The sequence below is a fragment of the Ipomoea nil genome, unplaced genomic scaffold (genome assembly GCF_001879475.1).
Source record: "Ipomoea nil cultivar Tokyo-kokei standard unplaced genomic scaffold, Asagao_1.1 scaffold1286, whole genome shotgun sequence".
In the NCBI taxonomy this organism is placed as follows: domain Eukaryota; kingdom Viridiplantae; phylum Streptophyta; class Magnoliopsida; order Solanales; family Convolvulaceae; genus Ipomoea; species Ipomoea nil.
Window position 1 is genome coordinate 1293379 of NW_017617714.1, and position 15942 is coordinate 1309320.

The window sequence follows — 15942 nt, forward strand, 5'->3', positions numbered from 1 at the left end:
GTTATAATACAAAATACATTATATATATTTATTTACCAAGTATTTTATACAAATATAATAAATATTAATATTTTGTTCAATACTTTCACATGATAACCTACGACACACATCTCACAATGCATGAAACATGTAGGGAAAAACTACCACTACCAAATATCGATTAGAAAATTCAATAAATATTATCTTGCATTTATATATTTTGAATTACCGATTTAAATAAACAAATTCAATATTTATTTACATATGCATGAACATCTCCGATATAATATTGTGTTGATATACTTTGAAATACTTATTTAAAAATAATCATTGGGCATTATCTCATTCGCGCAAAGCGCGTAAAAAAACTAGTATATATATATATATATATATATATATATATATATATATATATATATATATATATATATATATATATATATATATATATATATATATATATATATATATATATATATATAGGGAAGGGTTCAGGTGCGGGTATAGCTTCCCGTGCGGTTGTGCGGTTAGATCTGATCTGAGCTGTTGATCAAATTTAGATCAACAGCTCAAATCAATGAAAATTAAAAAAAAAAAAAAAATGCGTGTCTGGAAGAAAGACGCATAAGCTAAAAATGACGCACCTTAAGTGATAGAAACATGCACCTTAAGTGTTAGATCTTAAGCACAAACTCACGCACATTAAGTACAAAACTCACACACATTAAGCACAACCTCACGCACATTAAGCACAAAACACACGCACTTTAAATATTAACTCAGAGACTTTAAGTTTCAACAACTATTGACATTAAGCACAAACTCACGCACATTAAATACAAAACTCACGCACATTAAGCACAACCTCACGCACATTAAGCACAAAACTCACGCACTTTAATTATTAACTCACAGGCTTTAAGTTTTAACAACTACTTACATCAAGCACAACCCCACGCACATTAAGCACAAACCTCACGCACCTTACGCACAAACCTCACGCATATTAATCACAGATCCGCTCACCTTAATTTTGACCTAGATGCAAAAATTACAAAATTACCACCGCGTTTTTTTTTTTTTTAATTTTGGTAATCCTGGACGTTGATTTAAGCGAGATGAATGGTATATATATATATATATATATATATATATATATATATATATATGTATATCTTAGCGCTCAAATGCGGCAGTGGCTTTAGGTGCGGTGGTGCGGCTATATCAGCATCGTCCATTTTGCTTAATCTAACGACAGCGGCTAATTTCTGAAGATTTAAAGATTTAAGCGCATCCTGATAAGTGGGGGGTGTTATGGTAATTGCAGTGGTCATTTATATCGGTCGCTTGTCAGAATACACCAACAGTGTTAACAAAAGACACCAATAGTGTTAGAAAAAAGCACCACAATGAAATGCTTAAATACACCAAAAACCACACAACACACCCAAAAATACACCATATAACTCACCACCCCAATAGTGTATTCCTGAACACTGTGTGATGCTTTTATTCATACCTAATGGTGCGTTCTGGTGATGCGTATCTAATTTGTGCATGTTTTTTTGGTGTGCATTTTCTAACATGGATGGTGTATATTTGTATAACTATTAGTGCACCCGCACTGACCGCATGGGAAGGCGCGGGCGCACCTGAACTTAGCACCAACACGAATCCTCAAATACACCACAGTAAGGTTAATAATGCACCAATAACGAACATAAAACACACAACACTATGATTTGATATATTCAGGTGCCCAATGACAACTTTAACCTTGCAGTTCACGTAGTGTGAGAACGTGCGTGAAAATATCGAAAAAGCCTGGATGAATGTGATTCGTTGGATTTATCTAATCTAATGGCCTACAATTAACCGCACCGCCGCACCTAAGTGCATTGCCGCACTTGAACCTTCCTCTCTCTCTCTCTCTCTCTCTCTCTCTATATATATATATATATATATATATATATATATATATATATATATATATATATATATATATATATATATATATATATATTTAATTATTTTAAGATAAAGCCAACATCATTTTAAAACATACTTTAAAAAAAAATTATGCTGATAGCTATTTTAGAATAACGTGTTGGAAAAAATAGCTTAAAATGGCATGTTAAGTGGCTATTTTGTGGTACAATTATCAGTGGGGTCCACTTCCGATTTGAGTCGGGTCAAAGTGGATTCGGATTCTTCGTAGTGAGACGAAGAGATCGATATATTGTACGCTCAAAACGGATAATGGGTGAATGAGATATTGATTCTCAAAGTAGACCTATTTGAGTTGGAAAATGAAGGGAAAAAGTGAGCTTTTGTCCCACATTGGTTTGGAAAGAGGAATTGCCCCCCTTATATACAAGAGCTCTTTTGAAGTTTGTAGAATTGTATAGCATAGAGGCTCTCTCGAGTGGGGTGGGGGAGTGCAAATCAAATTCCAACTAGACGAGATTGAAAAAAGACTTGATTCAAGCCCAAGCTCGTGCGCGCTTGGCACCTGGGGGCACGAATGTTGTCCGGAAATTGGCTGGCCTTGCGGGTTAAGTTATGCCAAACTTCGGTATCATTTTCCAATCTAGCCACCGAACTGAGGAGGTGAAGGGCGAGCCTTCACTTAGTGCTTAGGCCGAAACTTGGAATGTTTCGGCCATGTAGCCATGGCCGAGAGTTCGGCCTACCAAGGTCTGAACTCTCGGCTATGGCGTTGGCTACCCGAAAGCACGCACGATCTGAAGCTCCTAATGTGACTGTTGGGATTTAATTCAACTGTTACGGGATTAATTCTTTGAATTAATCCCAATTTTAAATTTGAATTAAAATCCATGGTAATGGTTGCTGTTACAAGAGTTGTAGGGGTGCCCTTAAATGCCTATATTAAAAGCTATTCAACTCCTCAACCCCTATATAAGGGAGGGTAGAGGCAGTAGAGATTTACACAGAAAATATAGAACACGAAAGTTCATCTTTTAGCCTCAAAACATCTCTGCTTCTACTCCTTCTTTAGCCTACTGTGTTCATAACTGTGTCTTGCTCAGCTCGCCGGATTCCTTGTTTGAGTGCTCAAACATTGAATCACTAGCAAGTTTTATCTTGGAAAGCCTAAGCCACAACGCTCCTAGCATCTTTGGGAGGTGGCAAATAAGGTTTTAAGGAAAGAGTGCTCACTTGACTCTTGCAAAAAACCCAACACAAAAAACTAGCCAAATTTCTCCATCTTTCCCTCCCTTGTTTTCCAGAAAATAATAATCTTATTTTTTGATTATTATTTGTTTTCCTACCAACGGTTCCTACATAACGTACTCCTGTCTCCGATGGGGATCCCGGATCCGCGCCCCGACAAGGACGAGAATGTAGAAAATTTTTGGGGAACAGGGACGGGGACGGGATACTCATCCCCGCCCCACCCCGTCCCCGAATAATTATTATAATTTAAAATAATATATATATATATATATATATATATATATATATATATATATATATATATATATATATATATATATATATATATATATATATATAAACGTTTCTCCACTGTACTGTACTGCCATGGTAGTCCAGTGGAATTACTTTTTTAAAAACTAAAATCTTAATTTTTAAAATTAAAAATTACAATAATTTAGATTAAGAGTTCATCGGGGACGGGAAATTCCCGTCTCCGCCTAATTCTCCGCGGGGACGAAAATATGGACTATTTTCAATTCTCTGTCGAGGATGGGAACAGGAACGGAGACGGGGTCGGAGTTTCAAGGACAGGAATGGAGTCGAGGTTCTGGGGACAGGGAGTATACTCCCCGCTCCCGTTTCGTTGTCATCCTAATTAAATGTATTGTACTACCGGGAATGAGTGCAAAACGACAGTACGTACTCAATGTTGTAACACGGCATCTTCAATTCATTCAATTTTTGTTTTTGGAGGAAAAAGGAAGTTTGGTGGTAGCAATTATAGTAAATGATTATGTTCCTTTCTCATTGATCCCTTTTATGCCTAACTGATTGAGGCTTATAATTTGGCTTAATTACCTCCATTTATCTATCACTTTATGCAGACAATCACTTGAACATGTTTTACCACGTACTCTAATATTTAAGTTTTTATTTTGATATTGCATGTCTCACTTGTACTTAATTCTTTTTAAATAAAGTTTTCTGCTTAAATTTTGTAAATGTAGTAACAAGTGTTACATACTTTTTGCCAATAATCTTATGGTCAAGTGGCATGAAGTGACTCTCATGGGTTTAAACCTCAGTGTGGTAGTATTGACTCTTTTTATAACTCTTTTCTTCTTTATGATAAGAATTAAAATATAATAATATTTAGTTAATTTTATTTGTTTCTTCCACCATTAAAAATGCGAAAGATATTATTTTTGTAATAATCACCTAACAAAAATATGAATGGTCATACTAGAATTATTTTACAAATACATTGTATTTTCTTTGTTTAAATCAAACTATATTTGTTGTAGAACAATTATTTTTTTCCATTCCAAAACTATATTTCTTTAATAATAATATATATTTTATTACAAGTTGATGTATTATGTTTGAGAGAAAATTTATCTTTACTTTAAGCACCTTAAATGCAAAGGTTTTATTATCTATTTAAGGTTTTATTATCTAATCAATCTTATAGAGGGTAATCTTTAATCAATCTTATAGAGTAATAAAGTTGGTATTTCAAAATATAAAAGCGAGTTTGTGTTGGTTCTGGTGAGGGTTAAGTACGAATCTAGAGAAGGGGTGAATAGACTCGTAGGGTTTTTAAAAATTCTTGGCAAATGGTTAAGGCTACCCGAGAGGTGATCTTAACTACTCGGTTAGAGTTTTAAGTACACAACGGAAAATATAAGTTAACCCTTTTAAAGAAGTTCTAAGCACGTTATATTTGCTTTGTGTGTGTGTGTGTATGAGAGAGAGAGAGAGAGAGTGTTGTAAGTACACAACGAAAAATATAAGGTAACCCTTTTAAATAAGTTAAATTCTTAGCACAATAAATTTGCTTTGAGAGAGAGAGAGAGAGAGAGAGAATTTTAAATAGTGGTTCGGCTATAACCAGCCTACTGCACTCTTCTTCACAACACGTGATGATTTGCACTATCCCCAATACAAATCCATGGACGTTCACCCCTTGAGCATAGAGCTGGTAGTGAACTCCACACAAAACAGGTTTTTCAACTCCTACAGAGTTTACTCCGCCTCTTTCTACTACAACCGAGTAGAGATACAGCTTTGAAGAATAACAAGTTATTCTTCTCCAACTAAGAGTTCTTGGCTTCTTTAATTTGGATCTTTGATAGTTGAAGCAGCTCAAGACTCTTGAAATTCTAATATGAACTTTAACGCTTGTGTCTCTATTCTCTTTATCGCACTAGTCACGAGAACTAGAATGCTTGAAAGTTTTTCACACTTAATTAGAAGTTATAAATTGACCAGCCCATTATATTCTTCAGCTATGGAAGAGGGTATTTATAGGCAAGGCTAAAAATAGTTTCGTTGGAGGGAAAACTATTTTCAAACGGCTAAGTGACCAGCGGGTAACCTGGAAGTTAGGTGAGCGTGTCAAATTTCCAGCCGTTGAGACCTTAAATTGCGCTGAACATTATTTTTTGTTATGCACAAAGGTCAAGGCATTTAATGAAAATTGACCTTGAGATATGTTTCTAGGACTCACTTTGCCAACGACATATTCACTCAACCTTTTAAGGTTTCAAACTGTACAGCTTAGAGAATGTCCTCCTATCGACACTAGTACAAAGAAGCACATCAGTTACACATGTACAAGTGTTTACACCTGTACAGGTGTAGCGCAGCGGTTAACTCGGTTATTCGGATTTGCCCATTCAGCTAATGATTACCATTTGGCTATATACTAACTCTAAAATAACCATTCAGTTGTACCCTTTCGTCCATTCGGTCAACCTTACTTCTCAGCTTCTTCTTTCTGTACTGTCCATTCGGCCACTCTTCACTCTTTTGTTATTTCCTTCACCTTTTCGACTACACGTCCACGTCTCGAGTTGTCTCAAAGACTCATACCACCCTTCGAAGGTACTATATTTACCTCTCGAATCTTCAAGACTCGGGTGAAATTTTCCTTAATTCATGATCTCAATCATTCCCAACTCGAGCCTTAGAGTTGAAAATCTATTATCACTCAGGGGTTTGGTCAGGATGTCATCAGCAAGCTGATTATCCGTATTAACATATTCTAAAACAATATCCTTCTTCTCGACATGATCTCGAATGAAGTGATATTTGATGTCGATATGCTTTGTCCTTAAGTGTAGTAACGGATTATGTGTAATAGCTATAGCACTATGTTATCACACTTGATGCTAATCTCTTTGGCTTCGACACCATAATCCTTTAGTTGTTGTTTCATCCACAAGATTTGCGCGCAACTTCCGACAGCTATGTACTCCGCTTCGGTCGTACTTGTGGCTATTGAATTCCGCTTCTTACTCAATCGGTAAGAAACCTGTTATAGTCAGTAATTCTCATTCCGACGAAAAATCTTATGAATCTTCAGCTACAACAATTTCAAGTTGCCTTTTTTCGGTCTGGTTGCATTCTCTCCGGAGGATTGGTCGCCTTCTCTTTGGAGATGGAGACCAGAAATGGTCGCCTTTTTTCTAGGAGAAAGCGACCAGATTGGTTGCCTTTTCTGGCGAAGGTGACCTTTACTGGCCGTCTTTGCTAGAGAAGGGGACCATTTGGTCGATGGTGGATGTTTCTGGTAAAATTTCTCCTAAACAACGCTGGTCAACAACAAAAATGACGGTCAATGGTGTAATTTTACCGGTAACATGTTGGTTATCGGTAAATTTGGCTGATTCGACCAAGAATAACATGTTTAAGGGTTTAATTGTACTTTTTTTAAAGTTTAGATGTCTAATTGACTTTTGGTGTAAAGTTTAAGGGTTTACTTGACCTTTTTCCCTTTAAAGAATAACAATAAAATTTAACATATTTATTAATGGGGGACCAAAAGTGATTTTTTGGTGACTAAAAGTAGTAAAAAATATATAATATAAGGACTAGATTGCAAATAACCTATAGAAAATGGATTAGTTTATTAAAAATATTCATTAATTGTTTAATTGTATGATATATTATGTATATCCCGTTTCGAGAAGAAAAAAAAAAAAATCATGAAGAATTCTAGTAATTAGAAGTAACAAAAGCTTAAGGAAGCCACAAGAAAATTATTTTCATTGAAAAAAGTAGCAGTATGCCAGTATACACATATAGATACAATTTTTCAAATGGGAAAACAATGGACTTACACCCCCAAAGTTTCTTCACATTTTCGGAACAAACATAGACACCAAATACTAAGAATAAAATTTGAAATCCAAATTAAACACAAAATAAATAAAAACTTGTTGGAAGGGAAAAAAATAAAAAGTAAAAATTTATTAAATTTTTTGGTCAAAGAAGCGTTGACCTTTAATTTGCATGTTCGATCACCTCTTCCAACTCCTACTTCTTGACAGTGGATCTGTGATTCCTCCGACAACCCAAGTCTCGTTTGCAATCTCTGAAGAGAATTTGTAGAAATCTTTTCCATATCTCATCACCACTAAGCTCTCTTTCTTCTTCTTATTCTTCTCGTTATTGCTCTCTTCTTCCTCGGCCGCCATTTTTAATTTCTCTTCTTCTTCTTCTTCATCTTCTTCATCTTCTAATTCTTCTTCTTCTTCTTCTTCTTGTTTCTGGTGTCTCTCCTCCAGCCAGCTTTTCGCCGGAGCGGAACGGCAGCGCATGAGTAAGAGCGCGTTCGGCGGTGGTCCGGTGGGCGGATTGTGGCTCTCATCTTCCAAATCATCTTTGGGCTCTGGGTTTTGGTTTTCTTGCAAGACCATGAACCATTTGGAGAACATGGTTCTGGAACTCTCGCTCTCGTCGTTTGCTTTGCCTTTATCTCGGAAATCTTCTTCTTCCTCGTCTTCCACCTCCTCCTCGTCCTCGTCCTCTTCGTCGGAAGTGACGTCGGCGGAGGGGAACGAGCCGAAACATCGGAAATCAAACGTTATGTTACGTAAACATGTGAGGAATTGCATAACATCTTTCTTGAACCCGAAGGTTGTCTCGATCCAGGCCGGTTTCCTCTTATACTTTTGGCTCTTATGGAGCCGTTCGATCTCTTCCATGACGGATTGCCAGTTCTTACATGAATCGGGTTTGGCCGGCCGGCCTGGCCGGACCTTGATCTGGCCGGCGCAGGTGACTTTCGGCGACGTCGGCTCTGCGATCTCGGAGGCTTTCGATTTGGCCCATAGTAGAGGACTGGCTTGTCCGCCAGATCGGGCGGTTAATTTTCTATGGTGGTGGTGGTGGTGGTGGCGCTTGTTTGGTTCTGATGGTCTTGCTGGGCTGCAAATGGGTTTGGGCATAAGAGTTAGATGAGCTCTAGAGGGGAAACAGACTAAAAGGTCTGTTGATGGTGGCCCTTTGCCCTCTCTACCTTTCATTGTGTTTTTGTGTATGTTTATGGCTACTTGAGCTCTCTGTACTCTCTCCTCTTTCTTCTTCTTCTTCTTCAAGACTCTTTATTATGTTAGCTTTCTTTTGAATCAGATCTCGAGGTAGCGGAAGTGTTTTTAGGAGGTATTTGATTGGGTTGCGCTTTTGAAGAGGTTTGAAACAAAAGAAAGTGAGGGGTGGCAAATATAATGTATCGCCAACTTTATGGTAGGTGCTCACATGTAATTAAATAAATTATGTTTTTTTTTTTTTTTTTTTGAAAATAAAGAAACTAATTTCATTAATCATTAATAAAGATCAATGGAATGATCAAACATTCTTTACAATCATACAGTTAGACGTAGAAACAACTCCCCTAACAATGCTATCGAAAATTTGTTTGGTAGATTCTTTCACAAATTTGAAGCTGAATTCTTTAGAGAAACTGAAAGCTTCTTTAATGACTTGGTCAAACGTACCCAAGACTGACACTGGTTAAATAGTCTTGCACACCACCTGAATATCTATTTTCATTATGCTATCCATTGACAATACCTCCATTGGGCTGAACTGCATATCATAATTCAGAGGAGTCTCTTTTTTATTGTCATGTTTGTCACCAAGGATGAGATTCACATACGCCATGCTCAGTTTTATCATTTCACGCTTTATGAAAAAGAACTCGCCAAGTAAACGAGAGGAAGAAACTCATCAAAACAACGAGAGGGAAAACACAAAAACTGCAAACAAATTTAATCCAGTAAAACAAAGCAAATGAAAACAACAATGCGAAAATAAGGGAGTAATAACCAGTAGCGGTGGAGATGGAGGGGTGGGGTAAGGCGTAACCGGTGACGAAGGCCGAGAATGAAAGATAACACAGGGAATGCAAAGAAGACAATGAAGGTAAACGCTCTTGCAGTGGAGATGGTGGCAGGGGAAGACGATCGGATGCCACCTCCGATCCACTTGCTTCACGAAGGCGGCGACCGTGTAAAAATTTGATCGGTCGAAAACCAGAGACGAGAGAGAATTAGAGAAACCCTAATCTCTAAATAGATCATGTTAGTTTTATTGTATTCGTGTTGTATGAAAAACAAGGTGCTTATTAGCGTACTAGTTTTACACACACATTGCGCGAATGAGTTAATGCAGAATATTTATAATTAAATAAATATTTGAAAGTATATCAATGCAAGATTATATATGAGAAGTTCATACATAAGTAATTTAATTAATGTCGAATTTATTTATTTAAATATGCAACTCATAGTATATGAATACAATGTAATGTAGGAGATTCATTATAATTGTTACTAAACTTTTTTTAAATAGTAACCAATTATTTTTGTTGCAAATGGTTCTAATATATTTAATGAATGCACATATATACAAGATCAATGAATGAATCAATGGTACCAGTCTTTTAGGTGTTTTGCTCAATGTTCATTTAGTTCAACCATTATTGTTGAATAAATTATTATAGATAAAGAAATTCCTAATTTAAGAAATTTAGATGTAGTAAAAATTTAAAAATTTTAATTATAATATAAACCAAAGATATTGGACGATGGTAAATATGATCAAACCCAAAGATCAAAATGCTAAAGAAAGTGTTTGGTTATTCAACAGTTTGAAACAACAATTTGTTCCAAACCATTGAAAATACAAATATTACAATTTACAATATTTTCACTTAACGTTTCTGAGAATGATTTCCTCAAAAACACCTTTATATTTAAAAAAAAAAAATTTATTGTAGAACAATTTCAACTCCTTGAATAACTCTTCTTTTTTTTTTTTTTTTTTTTTTTTTTTTTTTTTTTTTTTAGAGAAATCTAGATATCATTTATCTATCTCTTGTCTATCTATCATTGATTCTCAGTCAAAATACTTCGTTGTTGAGTTCCCCGAATGGATTGGATCGTTTCTGCCAACGAAATGAACGCTACGCCCGTTCCGAATGCTTCTCCGATCCGGAAGTTCTCGCGAAGAGAATAAGAAGAGCCTGTTTCACTGGCTCACTGCTTGCCCATCAACGGATGGGCAAGCTTAATTTTTAAATTGGTTGCCCATCAACGGGTGAGCAAGCTTAATTTTTAAATTGGAGCCTTAAGACTCCTTTTATAGGAGCCTCAAGGCTTCCATGCTACATTTCCCACTGATGTGAGAAAAGTGACAAAACTAATGGGAGCCGAACGTTCAGCTCCCCATATATTTTTTTTAAAATTTTTTTAATTTTATTTATTTTATTAAATTATTATTATTATTATTTTAAAACTATTATTATTATTATTATTATTATCATCATCATCACCACCACCACCACCACCACCACCACCACCACCACCACCACCACCACCACCACCACCACCACCACCACCACCACCACCATCATCATTATTATTATTATTATTGAATATATGTATACCCTTAGGTCATTTTACATGTTAATCTAAATAGCTAAATTTTTCAAATATCTTTTTACCAACCGTTGATATAATTCGCTAGTCAAATCCGCTAATATAATCCGCTAACGCTAACCGCTAACTGCTGATTGTCAAACAAGGACATTGCGAGGTAGTTCTCACTTCAATTTGTTGATAATGAATAATTTTTTAATAAAAACATTGTAGGGACAATGTAGCGAATATAATCAATTGATGAATTTCAATGTAAAGAATTTTTATATTGGAGAAAAATAAAGACAATATAACTAATGAAATTATTTCTCTTATTTACTTTATTGATAATGAATAATTTTTTTTTTTTTTTATTAAAGACATTGTAGACACAAAATTCTAAATTAAAGAAATGCATATGTATTATTTTTTGTTGTAGCTACTAAATTATTATTTAATTTAATAAGAGTAAAATAGAGTACTAATTATGCCAACTTTGATTGGGATGAGGTTCGAACCAAAGACCTTTTTTATTGAAATCAATGAGTAAGTTAACGGTGAACTAACAGAAATTAACGAAAAAGTTAACAGATAATCATATTCATTAGGGATAAATTAGGAAATCTAAAAGAAAAATTAAAATCTGATCAATCTGAGCCATTCATTTTATTAAAAAATTTGACCACCATTTTTTCTACCCATTATAGGCCTAACTCTCTTGGGCTCTTATTAGTATAGTAAATTTGACCACCATTTTTTCTACCCATTATAGGCCCGGACGTTATGCCATGGAACCGTGTTCACCATTCATGGTGAACACGGTTCCAACGGTGTTAGTACACCGTTATCTTTTTTTTTTCTTAATTAATTGCGTGACTTTTCTTCTTTATATTCACATTTTGCGGTTTCACTTTAATTTGAGGTGAACAAAGATTTCGGACATTCATAAATTATGAATTCATGCCTGCACATTCACTTTGGAACCATGCCTACACATTCCCGTCCGAAATCACGGACATTCATAAATTATGAATCCATGCCTGCACATTCACTTTGGAACCATGCCTACACATTCACTTTGGAACCATGAGATTATGAATTTTCTGTTATAAGATTATGAATTTTCTGTTATGAGATTATGAATTTTCAGTTATGAGATTATGAATTTTATGTTATGCGATTATGAATTTTCTGTTATGAGATTATGAATTTCCATTACATTCATAATTTCGGACATTCATAAATTATGAATTCATGCCTGCACATTCACTTTGGAACCATGTCTACATATTATCGTCCGAAATCACGAATATTCATAAATTATGAATCCATGCCTGCACATTCACTTTGGAACCATGCCTACACATTCACTTTGGAACCACGAGATTATGAATTTTCTGTTATGAGATTATGAATTTTCATAAAATTCATAATCTCATAACAGAAAATTCATAATTTGATCAAATGCGCGCCGTTAACTCCACATCCGCGATTTTTTTTTTTTTTTGCCTAAAAACGACGTCGTTTTGCCTTGTGTTCACCATTCTCGGTGAACACGATTCCATGGCATAATTTGCGTTATAGGCCTAACTCTCTTGGCCTCTTATTAGTATAGTAGATAATAGATATATAGTAGATAGTAGATATATATAAAAAATAAAGTTAAACAACATTATCGCAATGTTTGCTAAAAGCTTATTTTAGAATTTATAATTTATTTTAAGTTATAAATAAGGTATAAAACCTATTTAGTAAAATATGAAGAGTTTAAAATAATAACTTATTTTTAAATAAATTTAAAATAATAATTTATTTTTCAAAATAAGTTAGTGGTTTATTAACTTTTTTACTTTTTTATTTTCATTAATTTATAAAAATGACATCATTTGTCCCTCATAAATCGAAATCTTAATATATATATATATATATATATATATATATATATATATATATATATATATATATATATATTAAAGCAATAAAATTATAATATCTTAGTGTATCTTTTTATATCTTTTTACACTTATTAGCTAATTCAATAATTAATTTAATCAAGCACTTTAATTTTAATTAGTTAGCTTATTATTTACTAACTTTTCTGCTTTGAGCTAGCTTTTCAGTTAGGCGTAGAATTACTATTTCCCATTACTCAATTAGTCACTTCCTAACATGTCATTTTAGTTTCTTATTACATACCTTGAGGTGAAAAACATTTTCTATATATATATATATATATATATATATATATATATATATATATATATATATATATATAATTGCTTTAATAACACTTAAATTGAATAATTTTCCTTTTTGGTACTATAAATTTCATCAATTGCACAACTATTTACCTTTAAGTGCACATTTTTGTATCTTCAAGTGTATGGTTTTGAGCTTTCAAGTGCACAATTTTTATTAGTTTGAAAGGAATTTTTATTTTTTTTTAAAACCATTAGATTTGGATGAATTCAATGGCTGAGATTTGTGCGCATTTTTTACCTGGAAGTCATTCACACATGATCCTAGACCATATATGGGATGGTTCATGTGTGAAACTTCTCCCAGGTGAAAAATTAGGTGAGATCTGAGTCGTTGATCTAATCTAGATCAACGGCTCAAACTGAAGGAAAATTATAAATAAATAAACGCTTCAAGGCAACATGGATGTAAATGATCAAGTTTCTCGAATTGACGCACCTTAAGCTATAAAATTACACACTTAAGTTATAAACTTATGCACCTTAAGCATTAAACATAAACACCTTAAGAGTTAAATTGATGCACCTTAAACTAGAAATTGAAGCACATTAAGCTTTAAACATACGCACCTTAAGCTATAAATTACGCACCTTAAGCTATAAACTTACACACCTTAAGCTTTAATCATACGCACCTTTAAGCTATAAACTTATGCACCTTAAGCTATAAACTTATGCACCTTAAGCTTTACACATATGTACCTTAAGCTATAAACTTATGCACCTTATGTTATAAACGTAAGCACCTTATGCTTTAAACATACGCACCTTAAGCTATAAACTTACACACCTTACGTTATAAAATTATGCACCTTAAGATTTAGCCTTGCGCACCTTAAGTTGTGATCTTACACACCTAACGCTATAAAATATATTGATTTCTACTTTTCCCATTCGTACAATAATTCTGGGTAAAATTTCTATTCTAAAATTATAAAATAGTGTAATACATTTCCCTTTGCACAATCTATACTATATATAATTACAAAATCCTGAAATTTTAACTTCCTCCCAATTCCTAAAAATTCTCTCTTCCCAATAAAATATATTGATTTCTACTTTCCCATCCGTACAATAATTCTGGGCAAAAATTCTATTCTAAAATTATAAAATAGTGTAATACAATTTCCTTTGCACAATCTATACTATATATAATAACAAAATCCTGAAATTTTAACTTCCCGCCCAATTCCTAAAAATTCTCTCTTCCCAATAAAATATATTGATTTCTACTTTTCCCAACCGTACAATAATTCTGGGTAAAAATTCTATTCTAAAATTATAAAATAGTGTAATACAATTCCCTTTGCACAATCTATACTATATATAATAACAAAATTCTGAAATTTACGAGCTTATTTTGGAAACATTACCAAACAGGCTTATACCTTATTAATTAGTAGCTTAAAATAAGCTATAAGTTCCTAAATAAACTCTGTCAAACAGAGCAAAATCCTCGGCTCAATGCTTCGATCTAAAATTCATTAAAAATCGAAACCTATATGGCCATATCCATGTGTATGTAACAATTTTTTGAAAGACTTGTTCCTAATGAAACAGTAAGCAAGCTGAGGATTTAGAGACCTAATTATTGTGCCTTTTTACCTTATAATAAAATATTTGCGCCCGTACGATGCACGGAATGGATTTGTTATAATATATTAAGAATATTTGGACCGATATATAATTATTTAAATTAGAACATCAAATATTATATAGTGCAATTGAAGGTATGAGAGACCCAACTCAATTGAATAATTATATGTCCCCCGGCTGTCCTCGTCGCTGAAATTATTATTATTATTATTATTTTTTAATTTTAAAGTATTTTTACTACGTTATTCAATGACTATGTTAATTATATGACAATTGAAAAAGAAATAAATATTAATAATTGACTAAAAATTAAAAATGATCCACCATTAACTATTTCGAAAATGAAACGGATGAACAATAGTATAAGTAAATTGGAAAATGTATCTGTTATTAATAATTGACTGGAAATATAGTATAAACTAATTCATATGTATTAAAACAAATATTTGACTGAGAATAAAATATAAAATGATCACGAACTTACTGATTTTCTACCATTGTATACTTTTAATTTTTCTGTTATTTCTCAACTTTCTCTTTATTGTTTACTAATGGAGTCAAATTTTGTCACTACCTTTGATCTATCTCTCAGGACAATGAAAAGTTCTATAAGGCTCTGGTTGATGCGTTGTTATTTGTCCAAAGAATATTAACACATAGTCGTCAATCACCAAAGCACTGGTTTCATGACTCCAAGGTACATATTGCATTTTTACATTTTCAAACAAAAATGTATTTTAATGATATTAAATTAATATCAATTAATATTAATATTTATGTTGTATGTTGTATGTTAGAAAGTCATACTTCAATATATTCTAATTGACTGAAAAAAAAAAGAATAATTGGCTTAAAATGAATCTGATATTACTAATTGATTGAAAATATAATACGATCACTAATTGTTTGATATTCTACCATTATATATTTTCACCCGAGTCACCCGTCCGGATGGACTGAAGGTGTTAGCTCTAGACGAGGATGGACAAGATTGTGTTGCCACTACAAATGTCGTCTACAAAGAGATTCCAATAATGTGTAAATATAACCGGTGATATTATGTTTTTTTTAATGGAAAAATTGCTATATATCTAGATAAAAAATATATTTTCCATACAAATGAATTAGGATATCAATTCATTCTTATAATTGAGTTGCTAGAGAACAGACACATTTGCCTAATTTATAAAAATATTGAACAATGATAAATAAAATCTCCAAAG

The 15942-nt window shown here is 33.4% G+C and overlaps 1 protein-coding gene across 7 annotated transcripts; it reads right to left on the bottom strand.

The window, feature by feature from the left end:
- Window positions 1–7182: 7182 nt before the first annotated feature.
- LOC109184702 (protein Shroom4-like) lies at window positions 7183–8677 on the bottom strand. 7 transcript variants are annotated; one of them, XM_019334732.1, is made up of 3 exons: window positions 7686–8677; window positions 7427–7652; window positions 7183–7328 (listed from the first exon to the last, which is right to left on the bottom strand). In XM_019334732.1, the coding sequence occupies exons 1-2, from the start codon at window positions 8469–8471 to the stop codon at window positions 7464–7466; spliced, it is 975 nt and encodes a 324-aa protein (XP_019190277.1). In that variant the 5' UTR covers window positions 8472–8677; the 3' UTR covers window positions 7183–7328; window positions 7427–7463. The 7 variants fall into 7 exon arrangements, with proteins under 7 accessions (XP_019190277.1, XP_019190278.1, XP_019190280.1 ...); XM_019334733.1 differs by having other exon boundaries at window positions 7183–7667; window positions 7701–8677; XM_019334735.1 differs by having other exon boundaries at window positions 7183–7650; window positions 7696–8677.
- Between the last annotated feature and the right edge of the window lie 7265 nt (window positions 8678–15942).